This window comes from Battus philenor, unplaced genomic scaffold, assembly GCF_028537555.1.
Source record: "Battus philenor isolate CCGP_79_NKW_IND1 unplaced genomic scaffold, ilBatPhil1.0.hap1 SCAF_3, whole genome shotgun sequence".
In the NCBI taxonomy this organism is placed as follows: Eukaryota; Metazoa; Arthropoda; class Insecta; order Lepidoptera; family Papilionidae; genus Battus; species Battus philenor.
In genome coordinates, this window is record NW_027181693.1 from 15,347,501 (window position 1) to 15,369,786 (window position 22,286).

Sequence of the window (22,286 nt, forward strand, 5' to 3'; positions counted from 1 at the left end):
TGTTGAGTGGTTTAACGGTGGCAGTTGTATAATTCGCATTGTTTGCCGCATACGCATTTATCAGCGGGCTGGCGGGCGGTGCCCTATATTGCACGACTACCACTGCATGTGCGGAAGTGGCTAAATATTGGTTCTTTTCTTACTTAGTATGGACTCTCGCAAGGTAACGCCTGTTTCCATTAAATATCAGTACAGAATGTCTATTGTCGTCTATATTCAAAACTAGTTGTTAATTTTAAATTTTATATAATATTTAATGTAGTAATAATAAAGCCTTTAATTTCTTAAAAAAAGAAAATTTACAGAGTTATGACTTTCGTGTTTTACTGGCTTGTTTCTTTAATCTACAAGAACTCTTTCACGGGTGAAGGCCAACGTCAAAGAAGCTCAGATTTCCCTGTCTAGTCCTATTTGTCTTCAGCTAGGACCTGTCGTTTTACTAATATCGTCTGCTCATTTTGTTAGACTTTTTCTCTTTGACGTTTATTCCAAGGGCCTTTCCTGTGTCTGTTCCATAGTTCCGTAGTTTAATGTAGTATTTATATATTATTAAGATGATTTACAATTAAAATTACACACCGGCATAATTCAAAGAAAATATAATATGAAAAGAGCATCTGTATTGGACGTTAAAGGAAAAGTTATTGAATCGGGAATGAGAAATTCGCCGCACGCTGTTATTGAAAGAACACGCGATAGAAACATTAAGGGATAGGAATGGCTCCAGTCGTGATCAAAGATTGCAGAAAGAAATAACAATTTGTAAAGAAAAATGTAATGTATTTGAAAAATAAACTTTTCCTATACTAACAACTTATGTAAGATAATTAGCTATAGGTGTAAAAGCTTTAAAGGTTAATATAATATAATTATGTATAACTTATATATCAGAAAAGAACTTTTAAGCATTTACTTATTCTAAAGTGTCAAATCACTTTGAAATATACATATTTGATTGTCTAGCTGCTGATTCATATTTTTAAAAGTGTGATATTTAAGACATTGTTTCAAGCATTGAACGATAGTATTGAAAAGCGTATTTAAATCTATAAAGAGTATATTATCCTATCTCCTGTCAAGTTGCACACACTGTCTGAAACAAAGACTAGTATTTTGCGCCAACCACTGCAATGAACTTGGTTCAATTAAACTGATTGCTCGAGGAATTTTTTCTTATAAATTCACAAAAATTCGAGGACCCTTATTGTAAACTCCTTCTATTAAGTACTGTCATATAAAATCCATTAGAATTAAGTAGGGCTACCTCGGCGGCCATAGTATATCCGCAAAGCTATAGATAAGTAAGGGAAAGCTTTTCAAAACAAATTCATCGAAGCAATTGTTCAGTCGCACCATCATGTTGAAATCACGTGTGTGATGAGTACAATTAACGAGCACGCAGGTTTGTTTCCTCTTTTGAAATTTCACGAATAATTGCCATTGAATATTATTCATTTTAACATATACTGCTTTAAACCAGTACAATATTTTTGGGAGTATTTAATGTAGACTAGGGCCTGACTGTGGGGTGATTAACATTGCAGAATAGATCCGTCTAATTTCAACAATTTTATTGAAACAGCCTTCGAATCAAACTTGAAATGGATATAAAAATAAATGTAATCGTCTAAAAGATGTGAGTGAGTTTGTTGATTCGCACAATTAAAAATAAAATATTTTTATTTACCTTATTTCATTCCCTATTTAATGCATAATGTTTATATTAAAGCGAAAAGGTTAAAAGTGTGTAGACCCAATTTTCGTATTGACCCCTTTGACAGTCAAATAACTAAAATGTTGGGCGTGGATCCCACGGAAACATTATTTTATCGTAAACGTTGACATTAGTTATTGTACCTATGTTATTATTTTTGTTTATTCTCTTCGCTGTATGTACAACGCAACATTGAACACCACTTTTATATATTTGTAAAACTTTTTGATCGTATTAAAATTTAATTGAAAAATAACATTAAGTTACTGCTCAAGGAAGAAACTATGTCTGATAAAAGAATGGTTTCTGTCGCTTTTGTTATTGGTGTTCACCAAAGACCAAAGATAACATATCAATTTTTTCACAAAGTATAATAGATTCAATGTTGTATTTAATAAACTGAGAAAAATAATTCTCATCTTTTTAAAAATTTATTTATTCTTTTATTTCTCTAATTTCACAATTTCTTGTTTAAAATTTTATGTCATAAAAGTTTCTCACTTTTAGCACGATACAAAAACAACTTTTAATTGAGTCACCGCTAACTGCGACGGCTCTGACCGACACAGTTTGAACCAATTCAAAAGTCAGCAAAACGTAAAACAAGTTCCCTTAAGGTTGGTAACTAATTATGTTAATATTACACAAGATACTGTTTTAACTCTAGACCAGAGTTATTAATTATTTAAAGAACGTTGAAACTTCTAATATTGTAAGAACTTGCTCTTTACTGGTGAACAAATATACCCAAATAGTACTTGACTAAGGTGAACAAATACTTAGACCTAATCAAGGAAATTACTAAAAATTATTTCATAATGAACTTAAATAAGGTGTACGTAGGAGCGAAAGGTGAAACCTGTTTCTTATAAACGACATTCTTCAAAGTAGACAGTAATACAAGAAGATAATTAAATGAACACTTTATCAGTTATTATGGAGTCACTTCGTTAAGAAATAAACAAATTATTGAAAATAGAAATGTAATTTCTGACCAATTCTGTTTAAAAAGTAACTAATAAAACATTGGTTCTCCACCTGTTGAGAAATAATGTACTCTTATCAATATAATTGTATGTCCTTACACATTTTACAATTTTATATTCTTACAATGGAAACATGTTTGTTGATATAAAATCTTATAATTTTAAAATAAAACTTTACACTGTTTTTCTCATAAAAATTATTGATTTGTGTTAGTATTATTAAAAACATAAACTAAAGTTTATTATTCTGATCTGCAAGTGACATCTGCGCTTGGTTGCCCGGCCTAGCGAACTTAATTAAAAGGCTTGTTTTTAATAAGCAGAATCAATGGTTTTCGTGCTCACCGCCTGTCAGCAGCAATGTGCGCAAGATATACAAACAGTAGCAAGAATGAGCATGCTTTTTTATAATTATGACTACATTAGTGATTTAAAAAAATGCTAATGAAAATATTTTTAACATTTCTCTATCATGATTTATGGTATCGTCAACCGCAGTATATTTGATACCATCACTGACATTTTCAACATTATCGTCACATGTACTGAAAATATCATCATAATTGACACTGACAACTTCATTATTATTTTACTTTCCAGTATTATCATCACTCTTGCTCTTGTCATTGTTCTCATCACCATTAAAAATATCGTCACCGAGAAAGATATCGTCATCAATATAATAGTCATAATTATTTTTGACATCGTCATCAACATTGTACTTGCCAGTTTTGTCATCATCTTCCCGTTGTCATTGTTCTTATTACCATTAAATACATCGCCACAGATAAAAACGTCGTCATAGACATCGTCATCAACATTGTACTTGCCAGTGTTATCACTCTTACCGTTGTCATTGTTCTTCTCACTATTAAAAACATCGCCACAGATAAAGATGTCGTCATCGACATCGTCATCAACATTGTACTTGCCAGTGTTATCACTCTTACCGTTGTCATTGTTCTTCTCACTATTAAAAAAATCGTCACCAATAAAGATGTCGTCATCGACATAGTCATCATAATTATCATTGATACATTCATTAAGGTTGCACTTGCCACTGTTAACATCATTCTTACTCTTGTCATTATTCTTATCATCATTAAAAACATCGTCACTGATAAAGATGTCGTCATCGACATAGCCGTCATAATTATCATTGACGTCGTCATTGTACTTGCGTTTCTTGTCATCTGTCTTACCGTCATCATTGTTCCCAGCGACATTATGATCATTGCCACTAGTATCCTTATCCTCATTGTCGTTTCTGTGCATCATTTCAATTTGATTTCCAACACCGATTTCATTTACTGTTATATATTTTTTTATACATACATGACATTTACAATACATTTCATTAAATAAATACGTACAAGTTTATCGCAACATAATTTTGAAGGAGAAGCAATAGGAAAAAATTGTAAAGTTTAAAAGCAGCTTTCACACATTCTTGGTACGACAGAGGCAAGATCGCGGAGAGTTGATGTTACCTTTAGGGAAGGATATACCTTGTAATAGTTGCATTACCTTTGTATGTACTAAGTATATATTTTTAATATTATATTAGCTAACTTATGCATCAAATATTTTGTTTCTTAGTTAACATAGATGATAATGATATAGTGCAATACAAAATGTCCCTATCGTTTCAAATGATAACTGTATGTAGCAAAGCTATCACTAATACACTGCTCCAATTGCAACCGAATGTCGGCTTCTATCTAATATTGTGGGCACGTGAGGACATTCAGTAAAGGCAACATACAGATCGGCCTTTGACCCAGTTCGAAGCGTATCGGCGCTGTCCGTACGTTGCCACTTGTTCCGGAAATTTCTCGCAACACTCCTCAATATTTTACTTTACTAAATGTTGTTTTAGAAACATTTTATATCTAGAATGATACTACTGAAAACAGCTTAGAAACAAAATATATGTTCAATGACAGAAAATACGTATAAATTATTTATATATGTATATATATAAATCTATCTATATGTATATATATGGATATGTATATATATGGATATGTATATATATATATATGTGTGTTATAATTTCAGAAGCAGAACATCCACTGTTGGATAAATATTTCCACCATATGTTACGAAGAGGATGTTATTTAATTTATTCATAAATTTATTTTGTATATTGAAATTCTATCCGCCATCTTGATATGTAAATGGCGGGAAAAATTATGCTTATTACAATTAGTAACTATTTTTTCTTATTAAAACCATCTTTATAAATAAATGAAATTGCAGTTTCTGTTTGTAACATTAAAATTACCTCTTTTTATTAAATACTTATTAATATGTATGTGGTATATACACCAAAAAGTTTTTTTTATTTTATCTGTATATATGTTTGTTCTGAATCAGCTCTGAAATGGCTGGACCGATTTTGATGGGACTTATACTGGTAATAACTTTGGTAATTTTTATTTAAGAAAATGTTATGTTGTTTGTAATGTTATTATGAAAAATATATATATATGAACTAAATATTTTTTTGTAAAATTCCACGCGAGCAAGGCGCGGGCAACTAGTAAATATATAATAATAGTTTTTTTTGGAATGCTAACGACTGGAATTGATAATATATATAAACAACTAGTATATTTGCTGGTGTTTAATAAATTAGGGAATTGTATGATGAATAGGTATGAAAATCCTTCTGCTATCACAATTGAAGCTATGGTGTATGGACCACGGCAACTGTTGGCCGATCAAAAAAGGCGGTTTTCGAATAAAAGTTAGAAGAGCATTTTTAATATTTCCCTAACCGCCAAACATTTAGCAAAAAATTAAACAATTAATATATATTTCAAGTAATCCTTAGTACTTAGTTTAATTTGTTATTCATAAAGTACAAATAAAACAACAAAACGCAAAAGTTACGTCAAAAAAATCGTATCATCACAAAATATTGTACGCTAAATAAAACCTGTCAAGTAAGGAGTGACGTTGTCATAGACTAACGGAAGAACGTGTGACAATATGCCGATATAGATTCTAATAAATATTTTGAAAATAGAATAACATTGAACACAAATGTATTGAAAAGTGTATACATTTTTTGTATGATTTCATAAAATTAGCAGTCATACAAAGTATCATCTTTTAATATTCTTTCTCTCTTTCTTTCTTTTTCTACCTACGACTATATTAGTATTGGTCTTCTTAATCTCTCTCTACTTATCCATATTTTGAACCCTGAGGGTCTAATTGCTATCCTAACCTTAAATTATTCTACCCTGAAACTTTTCTTCTTCTTTTTTGATTTCATTCTTCATTTACGCTTTCACCAGCAAACATAGTCTCTGTTCTTTAATAAAATATTCACGGAGGATTCTCGGAATAACTGAAATTTTTAAGCTCAATTGGAGTCGCTCATACATTTGTGGCCCAACTGTGGACCAGACCACATTTTTAATCTTCTAATTACTTGCTGTCTCTTATATGGAGGCTTTAAAGTAGCTTGTCATATATGAAATGGGTAAGAGCGTTCCTTGCGGCAGCATCGCTTTCATTTTTGGGGGAGAGAGAGCCATCACACTCTCTTGCGGTTTTGTTACAAAGTGTTAGTTTGTGTTAATAAGTGAGGTAATTAAGCGTAACAAAACCGTGTTACAATAAATGTGTATGTATGATAAGTATATATATATATATATATATATATTTGGATGACGATGCGTGAATATAATGTAAATGAATACTGGAAAATGATAGAAAAAGGTGAAAGATAAAGGGAGAAATTGTGAAGGGTCAAAGAGAGAGGGGGTGGAAATAGGAAGGTTTATATTCCTGTCCCAAAACAAGAGAAGGGAAAGAGTACTTAAAAATTTGTACAAAAATATTCTGTAATACTACCACTCCATATCTTTACTGTTCGCTCCACTGTATAAGAATCTCATTGCATTTGATGTATTAGAAGTTATGCTGCTAGCCGGTGTAGGCTTTGTGCAGCTTCATCGAAATTGAGCCTCAGTTACGACGCGGAGAACTATACCCGTGTATGTGTAGTGTAGTAAGTGGGGTGTAGTGTATGTAGCACGAAGCGAGGACTACTCGGTCGGGAGAGACACGGGCCTCTCCGGACCGCCCTCGCTTGAACGCGGGTAAGGCGGACGCGGTCGCCGTGTCATGTGTAGTTGAGTAGTGCATGACATGTACATCAAGGCCCCCGGGGCTCGATGTGAGGCGTGTGTCTTGACGTAGAGACGGGGGAGCGAATATTATTTCAATCCCGTTTAACTTTAAGGGCGGCGAGAAGGGCCAAGTGCTTCGCAATACAGAGAAAGCGCTCCGAGGGACCGAAGGCTTTGCAGAGTTTTGCGGCGAGGATGCAGAGGGCTTTAAATTCCTCGGCAGGTGAAAGGGACCCGGTTTGGGGCTTAGTTGGTTTCGGTTGCTCGTGAACAACCAATGGGGCGGTAGGGAGGGTGGCGGGCTTGCCTCTGGGTAGAGAGGCTTCGCCTAGGCTAAAGTGGCTGTGGGTGGAGGGGGGAGAAGAGGCTTCTCCGCGGGAGCTGAGGAGGTTGGTCGCGCGGCGACTTTGGGAGGGCGGGAGGTCGAGGGGTGGCCTGGGCGGCGTTTTTTAGGCGCCTTAAGACAGCCCCTGTAGTTGGCGGGGTGGCCTTCGGTCTTACACACGCGGGTAGTATATCTGTGACCGCGGGATGGGAACAGTCTGCAATCCCGTGATCACCTAGATACTTGTAACACCGGGGGCGGGACAAGCAGTTGCGGGCTGCGTGGCCGTACAGCTGGCATCTGTGACACTGGTCGGCAATGCCTCTGCGATGAGGGGCCTCGAACGAGACCCCTGAAAGGGAGCAGACCTCTTTGATGGTAAAGATTTTCTTTCCCTCGGAGGAAAGCTCTATGATTGCCATAATGAGTGGCATGGGGAACTTGGTGCGCAGAGAAGTCATGCGCATCAATGATGGGGATGCCTGCTTTCTTCAGGTCGTCGACGACGTCGGCGATCTCAATTTCGAGCGGGACGACGACGAGCGGGCACGCCGACAGATGTTGACCAAACACGTGGCTCGGGTGCGGCTTACTTCTTGACTTGGCACGATGAAGGAGCCGTCCAGACCGAAACAACAGGAGCAGTGCACTCTGCGACCGTTCACAGGCTGATGAGAATCCCACTACTTATACTGTTTAATATAATATGTATCGATACAACGTTGCTGTTGTTACGACTGACTGGATCATTTACCTATAAAACCTCTTTATGTTTTTTATGCCTTTTATACTTTTAATATTGACAGTTTGTGTCGCTATGGATTTTGGCTTGTTCTATTGTTCTGTCAGTCTATTGTTACGTATTATTATTTTACCTAGTATTGTGAAATTGTAATTAAATTATTTTCATATAATTTTCATGTAATCCGCTTATATGGTCCACACGCTCGCCAACAGTTGCTATGTAAGTACACAAAACACTAATTACTTAGTCGTATTGAATTATTAAAATAAAATGTTGAAATATACGAATATGTTTTGTTTTCGTGTTAAGTATATAGCACTGTGCTGTCGGAGCGTTCGAATCTGGAAGGACATTATTACACTATCATTAAGAATATTCACCGAAACTATGTTTTATTGAAAGGAATAGTAACAAATTATAATAGTTTTTGTGATGTCATCACGTTTAGAATACCGTCTACGTCCTGACTGTTTACGTACGTGACGTCTGTTCTTTTTTATTGTGGATCTATTTAACATATGTATAACATTATAAGAAAATATCCTAGTTTCATTACTCCAAATCAGAAGACAAAACCCTATATTTTTAAGATAATACATTTTATTACGTTACATATTTAAAATTTTTAAAACATAGTTTACATTTCCGTGAATTTATTTTGATAAAATTCTTAAACAATTTAAATTTGGAAGAGATATTTGTAAATAATTTACTGACCAAGCCCTACCATTGTATACTGGCCGAAACTGTATTCGGCAATGACAGAAGCATTCCATTGCCCGGCGGAATGATTGATCAATATCGGGCACGCCGCAAATACCGTAAATTGGTTAGGTGCATATTTATGCAAACAACTATTCAAATAAATCACCTAAAACGATTTCTTATATTATTTTACAACTTCAAATTTTATTTTCTTTATTTCAGCCTTTGCAATCTTAGTTCTACCAATAATTAATTATGAATAATAAAATTTATTTATTTATGATAACTATTTCTTTTGTTTCCAGTTTCAACTCGTTCCGTAGATCGCTTAGGTGAATGGGAGTTTTATTTGATTCATGTTTATATTAAATTAAGCTCTTTTGTCATTTTTTGTCATGACTTACAAAAGTGATCACTGTGAACAATGCTTTTATCAATGATAATATAAATAAATTACTAGAAAAGATGACAGAACTATTTTATTTTTAATAAACGAACACAGAGGGCTTGCTGAACGCTTCGTAACTTGTATTTGTCGAATAAACGCACGATACGCGAAACTAAATATTTCTATATTAGACATTCCACAACGCAGAGCATGTTTCATAACGTGGTTGTATGATATTTCAAACAGGTACGCGACCTTATTATCTCCCTGTGAAATTATAAACATGTACATATTAAAACTATGGTATATTACTTTCGTCATGTAGTATTTCAACTAATTTAATTTTAATCTTTGCTGTTTTCCTCTTTTTAGCCGATGGCCGCCCAGGTAAAGCTCAGGCCTCCCCAATAGGTCGCTAAGGTGACCGTTCCAGCGCTCCCCGAATTCAGCGCCTACCCTAGTTGAGTCTCTCGGCGCCTACCTACGCCACATCGTTCAACACAATATGACTTAGATTTTTATATAAAAATAAAAATTAAGCTCTCGCCTAATAGCAAAACTAAATATTACACATTTAATTATTAAATGTCAAAAATTTCATACATTAATGAAAATTGTTTAATAAAACACTCAAGTTCACAGGTGACTCATATGTAGCGAAAGGCGTATTGTCTTGCGTACGTTTAAAGGTCAAAAGAGATGCTTTGGTTCGCCTAAACAAAGCTTGTAACCTTAAGGTGGCGTCTTGAATCTTTTTTTAATATGAAACAAAAGATTGAAAGCGGAAATAAAGTGTGTGTTTTTGTTTTAAATACAGCGAATATTTTGCTGTGCTTAAAGGGAGAACCGCATTATTACATTATCCATTACATTATATTATTAAATAAAATTAAATTCTATTATGAAAGGCAACTAAAGAAAAAGTAGCGATATTTACATTTGTTATTTTATTAATTATTATAAATAATACTCACAATTTTTATAGAAGATAACATAAGAAATCACACCGGTTTATATTTGTACTAACAAAGTTGACATTGAATAAAAAATATCAGTAAGCGCTCACCAGATGCTATATTCATATATATATATATATATATATATATATATATATATATATATATATATATATATATATATATATATACATATATATATATATATATATATATATACATATATATGTCTTCATAGGTGGATCGACAACATAGCCAAGGTCGTAAAAAATAGAATTGGTGATCTTTGAGGGAAGTTTATGCCTTGCTGTAGGCGTCTATCGGCTTACATGAAGACGATGAGATATATATATGTATTTATGTATATATATATGTATATTAATATATATATATATATATATATATGTATCTATGTATATATATATACATACCTAGTAAACGACTATATTATAATCGATCGGCCTTGCAGTGGGTATCCATCGGCTGAAAAGAATATAATAATTCCTAAAAGACAACAATACTATATATAGGATAACCAGGAGAATAAATTTACTCGTATATATTACATATAAGTTTGTCGTTTCAACATTGGATTACTAACACACTAATTGTTTTATATAATGCTAGAGATTTGCGTAAATACATATGCTAGTTTTCATTCTAGAAATGTACTGATTGTCACCTTCTTACTTGACATGAAAACATATATTTATTGATGGTTATGTCAAAATATAATGCTTATGATGCATTTCAAAATTCTTTAAATAATATTATTTATAAACGAAAAGATACGTGATCAATGGTAGCTTAGCAGTAGAGGATTGAGATCGTAGGTCGCGGGTTCAATTCGCGGAATACAATATTATATAATTAACATTTTGTGCTATAATTATACAGGATTTTCACTACTCACAGTTTCCAAAGGTTGGTCAACTGCGTCCTCTGTATACTATAATACCACACTGCTTATGACTACATTCTAAATTAGACGAGCATATTATCATAAACCGAAATCGTGTTAAAATCTTATTATTCAAGTAAAGATTAGCTACCAAACCTACATCAAATCCATCAAACGCCAAGTCCGTTTACGGAGAGGATTAAACCTTAAGTAATGAATATAAATTAACAAAGGTGCATATCTAAAAAACCCATCTCTAAACAAATTGTAAATCTTTTATGATTTAAGGTTATTTTATTCCGATCCTGAGCTACGTAAATAGCGTGATTGTAAATTGGAATAGATCTTAAATAAAAGTTGCACTAATTTATTATATCTATTGGAATGCAATAACTATTTGCAATACATCGTTTCCAATGACAAATAATAAACACGTTTCGTTATTTCTGGAGAGTGGTAGCTTCGGATTGGTCAGTCTTGTTTGTATTGGACATGACGCCAACTTAGATCAGCTTGGCCAGACTAGATTTATACCGAGAACTAGGACCCTGGGGACTGGTAGCTCAGCAGTTATGGACTAAGACTTGCGATCGTCGGTCGCAGGTTCGAAACTCAAGATATAGTCTCATATAATTCACACTTTGTGCGTTAATTATATGGAATTGCCACTGCTCACAATGAAGTTTCCGTAAGATGGGCAGCAGCGTTCTTTATACCATAATACCACACTACGATCACCAACTCGCCTGCCAAGCGTGGCGATTATGATATATTCCCCTTATTAGATATCTATGGGGGAGACTTATTCCTTACAGTGGGCGTCTATGGGCTAAATCGACGACTTATTTATAACTTCTGAAATCATTTATTTTTGTTTAGGGCAGAGTTCCCCAAACTTTTTTGTGTCGTAGACCCCTTGCCATGTTTCTCCGTGTTGGGTAGACCCCCTACTTACCTGATATTGATTTCCTGAAAACTTCTAACTGTAGTGAAGTTTAATGTTAAAAACTTAAAGTAAAGACACAAGTTAATTTATATATTTATTAATTGAATTTAAATTAAAAGTACTCAAAATACTACTTCTAGGTACTTTTATAAATAATGTAAATGTTTTTATATTATAATATAGTATGATGTAAGTAAATAGGTATTATCAGTGTATGTGTTGAGATCCACTATTGTGAACCCCCGTCTTCATTTCATGGACCCCCAAATTTTTTTTTCACTAACGTAGACCCCTTGCAGGCTGTCATAGACCCCTAGGGGTCGATATAGATCACTTTGGGAATCATTGGTTTAGGGTATAACATACATTAATTGAGAGAAAATTAACTATATACATTCACCCCTTCAAAGATTTACTTATATCCGCTTACTAATTTATTATTTATTTACTACATTTAGAAATAACATTATTCGACAAATTATTTACGAGCTACAACGTTTTATTTTCACGTTTAATCGTATGTGTAACTATTGTTGATTTTCCAAAAAAAAAAAACTTTTTAAAAATATCTTTTCACAAGATTTAATTAATTAAAATATATGTATATTTAACCTAATGTATTGCATGTATGGTTATCGGACCATAAATCTCGATTCACCCTTCTTTTATGATTATACTAAAGTGTACAGAGTAAATACTCACTACCCGTGAAGTGTTGTAAAAAGCTTCAGTAATAAAGAGCAACTTTATGATTCACATCGAGTGAATAAAAGCCTGTTATTTTATATAAGTTCAAGTATACGTGAAACAACAGGCGATGGTTACGAAATGTGATTAGATTGGAATTAAGCCTATTTTATATATTAATGTGCAGAATGCCATTAAACTCTTCAACGCTGTCATCCTTCAAATTACGAAAGTTCTAAACCACCAAGAAGAGTCAACAACAAACAGGTTCTTCTTGGGCACTTTTGCAGTATTTAATATTGATAGAGTATTAGAATAATTCATTTGTAAACCTATTTTTTAAAAAAAACTTTCTGAAACGTACGTCGAAAGAAACTATGTTAATTTCCGTTCCCCCTAATAAATACTTATACAGATTTACCTAAACAATTTTTGGTTGTATTTTTAAACATGTAAGTAGAAACCCATATCAGCATCATATGTATCGATAAAAAAGACTGTATTTTATTGAATATTTAATCTACTATTGTTAATTTATTTACAAGTATTAAAAAAAATATTCTGTTTTATTTCACACTACTCTACATGTGCTGCGCTATTCTTCAACACTACAATCTGTACTACTCCTTTTTACTCTATTCTACTCTGGTTTTCTCCATTCTACTCTTTTCTATACTTATTTCTCTTTTATACTAATACTTAATCGATTCTTTTCTATTGTATACCACTCTATTCTATTTTGTTCTAATGATGAATAATTTGTTGATGCTATTAGCTTACTATAAAATTAACTTTCACAGGTTAAAGCATTAACAAAGTTAATATTTACAGCCTAAAAGCTACGATAATTTAAAAAGTTTTCATGGCGCGACTGATTTCGAAGTATTGGAAGCGAGCCAAAATGTTGTAACGATAAACTAATCATTTGGATTCTTCTCTATCTGTTATTCGGAACGTAATTAAATTAGTAAAACAAAATTGATGAGAATAAGCTATTAATTTTTATTTTGACGAAGCCTTATATAAATAAGATTTAGATAATTCTGCTTTTCTTTTATATACGATATAGTGATACTATTTACACATAGATTTTAATATATACACATAAACAATAAAGGAAGTTGTCATATAAGATAAATTTATATCTCGTTAGAGAGTAGCAGTAATGCTTTATTTTAACTGTTGAGTCGTAGCCCCTCCATGGGGTACTTTCTTGACGAACCAGCACCTTTGGTTAAATTTTTTATACTGATAAATAGCTATTGTTCCTATGCTTCCATAATGAGGGTATTATTATCTAAATATTAAGCTATTTCGCTCTAGTGTGCTCCTGTAGCCGCTTTGTGCTATAATTAGAGTTGTCGGCTTATTTGACCACTGTTCTATCGACTTTGACTGGTTTAATGCCGGGATTAGCCACTTTCTAAATTACTATTATCATTTTGCATCCAGGCATGGGATTGTTATGGTGAAGTATATTGTTCTTAACCCTTAATTAGGCGCATGGGGTCAGGGCCACTTGAAATTCAAAAAATATTGGCTTACAGTCTTCAGAGCGTATTAACGCTCTTTCTAGCTTCCTCACTCCCCCCGGGGTACGCGAATTAGTCGCATCTAGAACATTAACTCTTGCACACACATCGCTGTCCTTTAGAGAGCTGACCCCATGCGCCCAGTTACGTTACATTTTTTGGCGAAGGTAAGTTTTTACTTTTGTGATTTTTTTTGTGTTCATATTAGTATATTGTTTACTATTTATCTTTGTATGTGTGTATTTTGATACGGTATGATTTCTTTATGTATTTTTGAGTTTTTTTCTATGCTTTTTCTTTTTTTTTTGAATTGAAATGCCTAACGACAAACAACTATTGCAATGGCTGGATGAAGTGCTTGATGAAGAGCAAGATATCGCTGGTTCAGATTCACAAGACGAAAATTTAAACGATGCTGTCATTGATAGTGTTCATAATTCAGAAAGCGAAATTGAGGAGTCTGAATATATCCAAGACATCCCTGTATCAACGGAAGATAATTATTTTTTATCTCGACATACTCAGAGAAATGGCCCGAAAGTGAAATGGTGTAAAGAACCACCATCGAAAGCAGTAAGGACCCGAGCGCAAAATATTATTTTACATTTACCTGGAGTATTAACATATCTGGTATCAACGCATTTGTCATACAAAAAGCGAATACTGGGAAGACTATGACATATACACGGATTTTCTTGAAGAAAATAGCTGCGGCACTTGTGGAAGATCACCAAGAACGTCGTATACAACTACGTGCTGTACCAGCGACAACAAAAAAATGGCTCAATGAAGTTTATAATGTGAGCAAGGCGGTTTATCGACAGCTTAGCGCGGGCGCTGTTCATCATGTCCTAGAAAGGACGACAAAAAAAGTGCCAACAAAATGTTTCAAGTGTCGTAAATTTATTTGTCAGCAACACTCAAGGATTTACTGCGTCGGATGCAGAACAGAAGATTCCGCTGATGAGGCTGAATAAACTTTATTTCTTAAGTTGATCTCGGCTATGCCAAAAAATTAGTTTAAGAGAGGTTTACTGTTTGTGTTTTTTTTTTAATATTTTTAATGTCATAGTAAGTATTTGTTTCTTAAAGTTAAGTATATTAAAGAACTTTATTAATTACTATAGAAATCCATTAAGTTTTATTCCTTTTTGATACTCTTTTCCCAATGTTTTTTTGGGGTCATTTAAGACCCCATGCGCCTAATTGTGTGATTTGATTGACGCCTAATTAAGCGTTAAATATCTAATAGATTCAGGCGTTACCTCGCGGAATTCCATCCTAACTAAGAAAGAGACTAATATATAGCTACTTCCACTATGCAGCAGTAGTCGTGCAAATGCGCGTGCGGTAAACGATGCGAAACACAACTACCGCTGTTAATCTACTCTACACATCTTTGACCTCTCTACGGGGCATCCTCAGATGTTAAACCGAGCAGTGCCATAGTAGCACTCGGCTGGCGGGCGTTGCACTTCATTGCACGACTACTGCTGCATAATGGAAGTAGCTATATATTAGTCCTTTTCTTTCTTAGTATATTGTTCTATTAGTCATCTTTTATGATATGCTAGAAAAAACGGGAGCAGAACTATTCTTCCTACTTAACCCGGGCACCACACGGGTAAATTATAATCTATAGTAATACTTCTGTTATCAGATACTTCTATCTACACAAATGTCTTCTAATCTCTGTTTCACGCTAAAGTATATTTTAAAGGTATTCTTTATTTGTATAAAATGTCCACATGCGTATACAAAGAAATATCGAGCAATTCTTAAAGCTTTCTGTGAAGCGAAATTTCAATGGGATCCTTTTACACGGTAGCGTCAATGGAAGTTTGAAACAGGATCTGGAAATAAAAATGTTTGTGATATTTTTTTTCCCATAACTGCCGAGTTTATTTATACGTTCATATTATTATTCACTTAATTTACAGTGACCACCTGTGTTTGTAATAATAAGAATGACAGAAGAGACTAATATTACAGAAAATAGAAACAGTTGGAACTCCCCATGGGTAGTCTAGACAAACATACATATTTAATGGAATCAGGCGTTACCTCGCGGAAGTCCATCCTAAGTAAGAAAAGGACCAATATTATTAATTTGCATTGTTTGCCGCATACGCATTTATCAGCGGGCTGGCGGGCGGTGCACTTTATTGCACGACTACCACTGCATGTGCGAAAGTAGCTAAATATTGGTCCTTTTCTTATTAAACATACATATTTTACTATTTGCAATTTTTTCATTTAGTTTTTCATTTATTTCCTACTAATATTCTATTTTTTTTGTTGCTTAGCCGACCTTGAATCAACTATGACTAAGCAGTCTTCAAGACGAGTGAATAGGTGTCTTCTAGACAAGCATGTATCATCACTTAAAATCAGGCAAGACACAGGTGAAATGCTTCGCTAATAAATGTTAAAAAAAAATTCTATGCTTATTTATCGGACGCTATATATGTTTAGCTTACAACGTATATATGTATATACAAGTATTAAAAAAGCTTTTATTTAATTTCATACAAATTACAACAAATAAACGATACAAATTAATTATATCATAATTTAATTAATTTGATCCTTACTTTAATTATTATTTAATTCAATTAAAAATATGGACTCCGTTTTTATTCTTTTTTTTGACCCCCGCTATCAACGACCTCTCGTACCCTGTTCTTTTTTAAGGCAGGGTTTTTAATCCTCTTTTATTATTTTTTTTTCATATCCTTTTTAATTTTTATGCTCTACTGTCATTCTCTCTTTTTTATTAATATTACTGAAGAACAACTTGATAAGCTCGAGTGCCTTAATAATTTTTGTATTATTATTATTTTAAACTCAAGTGGTTTCCGATTCGACGACGCCTAAATACCCAAATCCTTTATCATCTTTATAAATAGTATTTTGTTTAACCCGCTTACTCCCTCTAACCTTGAATCTAGATTTCTTTTTCTAACGTAACTCACATGATAAGTTGCTTAGATCATCGAAGAACTTGAAATTGACTATACTTACTCACTATAATATGTTTAAGGGAAAACTTTTACGGTTGTCGCTGTCACAGAATCAATCAGATGCTCCAAATCAATCAGATGCTTCCATGGCCTCTAAAACAGGATTTTGTGTATCATCTCTACATTATTCTTACTTGTGTAGTACCTTTCCCGCATTAATATCTTTCTCTCTTTCTCTCTCTCTCTGTGCGTGTGTGTATGTTTGTGTGTATGTATGCATGTATATATAGGAGCGCGCGCGTGTGTGTGGGCGTGTCTGTGTGTGTGTAAAGAAGTATACTTGTGTGTGTATATTTGTATGTACGTACACCCTAAACTGCCCTCTCCTTCATGTCTCTCATCTCCATCCAAAGGTTGTCTGGTAGAGATCGCCTCCAGCGATCAGACCGCCTCTTGTACTTCTTTTGCATTAATTGTTTGTTATTTTCCTCTTTATTGACAATGGTGTTCAAAAAAGTGTAATTAAAATAAATCAATTAATAATATGTGAGCTATAAGTCCAGCCGTGGACATCCTAGGGCTGAAATGATGATAATGATGCCCTTACTTGAAAACGACTTTAATTACTTCATTCTTCTTTTAGAGGTTTCGAATACTTCGTAGAAGGTTATACACAAAAACAAAATATTATTTGTTCATAAGAACTTACGAACCGTCAATCAACATAAAACATCGGCATCGTTATCCGATATTCTACAGAAAGCCACCACCGGCTCGGAAGGCAGTTCTGCTGCAAGGAGGCAGCGAGAAACTCAACAGTCGCTCTTTACAAATATAGTATTATAAAGAGTGCTTGACATTAGCTTCCTTAGTGAGCATCGACAACAATTAATTTCACATATTTACATCAATATAGTAGTATTCTTGATAAGAATAATGTACTTTTTTTCAATAAAACTTGTATAATATTGGTTTATATATCAAGGTAGCAGAACCATGGTGGCAGTGCCATAAATACTTGTTGAAAGTTAGATACTTGAAAAATCTAAAAGCAAATGTTTATTGATTTGACACTTTTCTACAAACATCGCGCGTTTGACAGATTGCTCTGAACTTAGCGCATTTGGCAGTTCTCGCGCTATTAAATAAAATTGCCATTTAACATCTGCATAGGTCAGTACAATCATGAAACTGATTTATTTATTTCAGATTTAACTAATAAATAAAGTGATCGATCTACAACAAGTTCAGTTAATACTGAGATCAAAGATTTGATGAATTTGTTTATAAAATCTAATTCCTTATTTATTCTTCCACACGATCCCCAACCGATAAAACGCACTACTGCCAACGCTTTTTCCAGTCCTCGAAACAGACGAAATAGTCTTTTTCCGGTACAGCCTTCAAAACTTTCTTTGATTCAGTTTTAATCTTTTCAATCGTGTCAAAACAGCATCCCCGTATAGGCTTTTGAGTTTGCTGAATAGCAAGAAATCGAACGGTGCCAAATCATGCGAATACGGTGTTTGACGCGTTTGTCAAAATTGAAACATCGTCAAAAAAGCTTGAAACTCGGAGCTATTTAAACCTTTGGACTAACAGATGCTTCAAGAATTTTATAGACAATCCAACCAACCTAAGAATAAAATTTACCTGTCTTCCTAATGCCTGGGAGTTTTAACCCTTAAATGCATGACTTTTATTTATACTTTAGAAAATAATAAAAAATAAATATTAATCTTGCAGATAAGTACACTACAGCGGGGAGAAATATATATATATATATATATATATATATATTTCCTTTACTTATTTATTAAAAAACATTATGTAGCAGATATACAACAGATATACAAGATATTCAAAGCGGTATGTTGCAGTTTTACATCATTATGCATTTGAGGGTTAAATGACAATTTCACCTTACTTCCTTAATATAGAGTATTTATTTTTCCCGGCCCATAACTTCTAGCAGTACAAAGTTTATTAAGATTAATAACTTACAAAATTATAATTAATGCCTTGTACGAAAAGTATATTGAATAATTATGTCATACGAAGAACAAATCCCAAAAGTTGTTTCATCAGATTCCTGAAAATTTAGGTGTAAATATTTCTTTTAAAACCATTGGCAATATGTATAAACTCTTCGCAAAGATAGATTATATAGTGAACCATGAAATTTTATATTCCAATACTGAAAAGATGTATACTTTACTCTGAAAGAGTAGCGGAAAAACTGTTAAAACGAACGTATGGAATGAAATACTGGCCGCTCCAAAAAAGCTTTCTTTCAAATTAACATCGAATCCTCTTTTCGCTATTGCAAAAGCCAGGTTTTTACGTTATAAAGAGAGATATTCAGAATGCACGGCCATTTCGGTTGATCGAACATTGTTTTTATTAATATACCAATGGTTAGGTTTTGTTTTTTATAATTTAACCATAATAACACTATTTTTATATACCCATATAGAATTATTGGTTACAGGAATAAAAACTTTAAAAGGATAGATGTGCAAATAGACGATTTGTTGTCAATTAATGTATGGAATGAAAAAAAAATACTTAATGATAATATATGTATAAGATGCGCTAATTCGTTATCAGCATTTAAAAAGATGGCTCGCTTCTTTGGCCTCGTAAATAAGATATTGTGTAACATATATATATATATATATATATATATATATATATATATATATATATATATATATATGTGTGTGTGTACATGTAAGTATGTTTGTATATAATTATGTGTGTATAATAATGTACATATATACACCCCAAATTGCCTTCTCTTTCATGTCTCACATCTCCATATCCAAAGTTTGTCTGCAGACGTCGCCTTGAGCGACAAGACCACCATTTGTACCTATATATAAATTATTATTTTTTTCAATTATTGTCTTTGTTGTACAATAAAGTGTAAATAAAAATCCTGTATGTAAGATAAAGCGTTTTCCAAGTTTATCTGTCGCTTCAGACTTTGTATTGTCAGAATTTATTGACCTGCCGCATGGCACAGGCCTTCCCCGAAGATGTGTATGGAGAAATATAACATTATCGTCACGCGTGGCAGGTGGATTGGCGATCGCAGTGTAGTATTATGGTTCGCAGGGAATGTTGCTGTCCATCATTTGAAAACTTGTTTGTAAGCAGTGGTGATCCTATATAATTAATGCACAAGTATGAATTGTTTAAGACTGCATCCCAGAAATCGAACCTCACCTACCATAGCAATTGCCAATGCTCTACTTCTGGGCTACGATTGTTGGGAGTAATGTATTCAATGGTACGATATTGCTTCATTTTTTATCTCTCCGTTTTATTTATTTTTCTGTTTATCAAACAAGAACAGTCTAAGTCGTGTATAATTAAAAAAATTCAAAATTTATTGCTCGAAGTTTGAGAAAAATTTTCGTGTAAGTAGCAAAAAACATCTCAATTTAAAGCCGTAAGGCGCCATACATAGCCACTATCTGAATGACTCCGTACCGTTGGATGATGGCCAAAAACATTGGGCAAATAAACTAGCAATTCACCCGACACCGCTTAGCGTGTCACTGTTATTTATTCAAGTTGAAAACAAATTCGAAAAATACTACAGTTTGCTTTAGTGTTTTTATAGTTTTTTTCAAATGTATGTTTTCACACGTATTTCAATTTTTTACTTGATTATAAAATATGAGTAGACGCAGTTTTTATAGCGGTGTATAAGGATAGTATGTCATATGATTTGTATACAATATCATGCGCATATAAATATGTATTAAATACCTTGAGAATTCTATGTGACGTAACGTATGTGTCATTAATTCAAATGAAAATTTCACCAGCCGTCATATTAAAAACGGTGTTTTTATTAAAATTTTAAATACTATACATATGAATTATAAGGAAAAAGGATAATATTCTTAAAAAACCGTTACTTTATCAAAATAAACAATATTGTAGCGCTGGAGCATCGCAAGTAACTACTAATGTAGTATATATAGTTGTAATATTAAGTATAATAATCATATATTTTATTCTAAAACATCTTCGATGCATAAAATAGAACCGATACAGTGAAAGAAAATAATAATTGGCGGTCTTATTGCATTTCGAGATTTCTTAGTGACAACCTTCGAATTGTTTTAAAAAGATTCGAACCTTTATAGAGAAATGGAAAATGAAACGGAAAAAGCAGAAAATATATTGTATTAAAATAAAGATGTCTGTCTATTGTAAAATTAACTTATACAGTATATTTATACATACATACACACACGCACATATATATATATATATATATAAATGAATATACATACATATACATATATGGGTGTTTGTGTGTGTGTAACTTTTCAGCCGATAGACTCCCACTGTAGCCATAGGCCTCCAAAGTTTGCCATGATGATCAATCCTGCGCTCTCCGCATCCCCCAACATTCCACGACCTTAACAATGTCCTAGTGGCGGGCGTGCCCACACTGCGTCTCCAGGTACGTGGTCACCACTCGAAAACCATTCGGCCCCTACGGCAATCGGTTGAAAGAGCGATGTGCTCCACCTTCTGCCACTTCAAATGAGCAGTTCTTCCAGCTACGTCGATAATCTTAGTTTTTAGGCGAAACTCCGAGTACTTCCGAGTCTTCTTATCTGTTCTGTCGTAAACCACCACGTCTCGGATCCGTATGTCATCACTATCAACACATTGGGCAACCCCCCCCCCCACCCGTCTTCTGATATTAAAGTATTTAAGAGAAGAAAATGTTTCGAAACTGGTTACTCACTTGGTTTGTAGGTCGTACACATAACTAAGCCTTTTTCATTCCTGCTTATATTATTCGAACCTTATATATGTTATCCGTATATGTATTTCCGTTTTCATATCTAATAAATACTTCGAAACACATGTTCCAGTAGCAATTAAGTTGAGGAAAAACGGTCGGAATAAATATATAATGCACGGAAAAGAAAACAGTGGCGTACCCAATTACCAACGGATAGCGAAGGCAATCACATCAATATATCACATTGCTCATTATTAAACGGAGGAAACGATATCATGTGCGCTCGAATATTTTCTGTAAATACATTCTATATTGTATTTCTTTTGACTACATTATCATCCTCGTCATTATTTACTATAGATTTTCAATATGACCTGGTTTTTTAAAGCTCTTGTTATTGTTATTAGTCTGTGTTTGGCACTAATCAGTGTAACATAACTCCTGAAAATGCCCCGTGGAGGGGTGAAACACGTGTTGAGGGATTTGACGGTGGCAGTTGTGTAATTCGCATTG

At 33.5% G+C, this 22,286-nt stretch overlaps 1 protein-coding gene across 1 annotated transcript; it reads right to left on the minus strand.

Moving 5' to 3' along the window:
• Positions 1 to 3,177: 3,177 nt before the first annotated feature.
• On the minus strand, positions 3,178 to 3,978 carry LOC137926748 (putative uncharacterized protein DDB_G0289263). The gene is made up of 2 exons (XM_068770437.1): positions 3,423 to 3,978; positions 3,178 to 3,245 (listed from the first exon to the last, which is right to left on the minus strand). Exons 1-2 carry the CDS (start codon positions 3,976 to 3,978, stop codon positions 3,178 to 3,180), a joined length of 624 nt encoding a protein of 207 aa, XP_068626538.1.
• Positions 3,979 to 22,286: the final 18,308 nt, after the last annotated feature.

Bases quoted from the DNA above. Each gene is read 5' to 3' on its own strand.
- LOC137926748 (XM_068770437.1), bottom strand. From the start codon at position 3,978: ATGATGCACAGAAACGACAATGAGGATAAGGATACTAGTGGCAATGAT. The intron at 3,246-3,422 runs GTACAATGTTGA...TGATATTTTCAG, and splicing joins GATGATGACAAAACTGGCAA to TACATGTGACGATAATGTTG.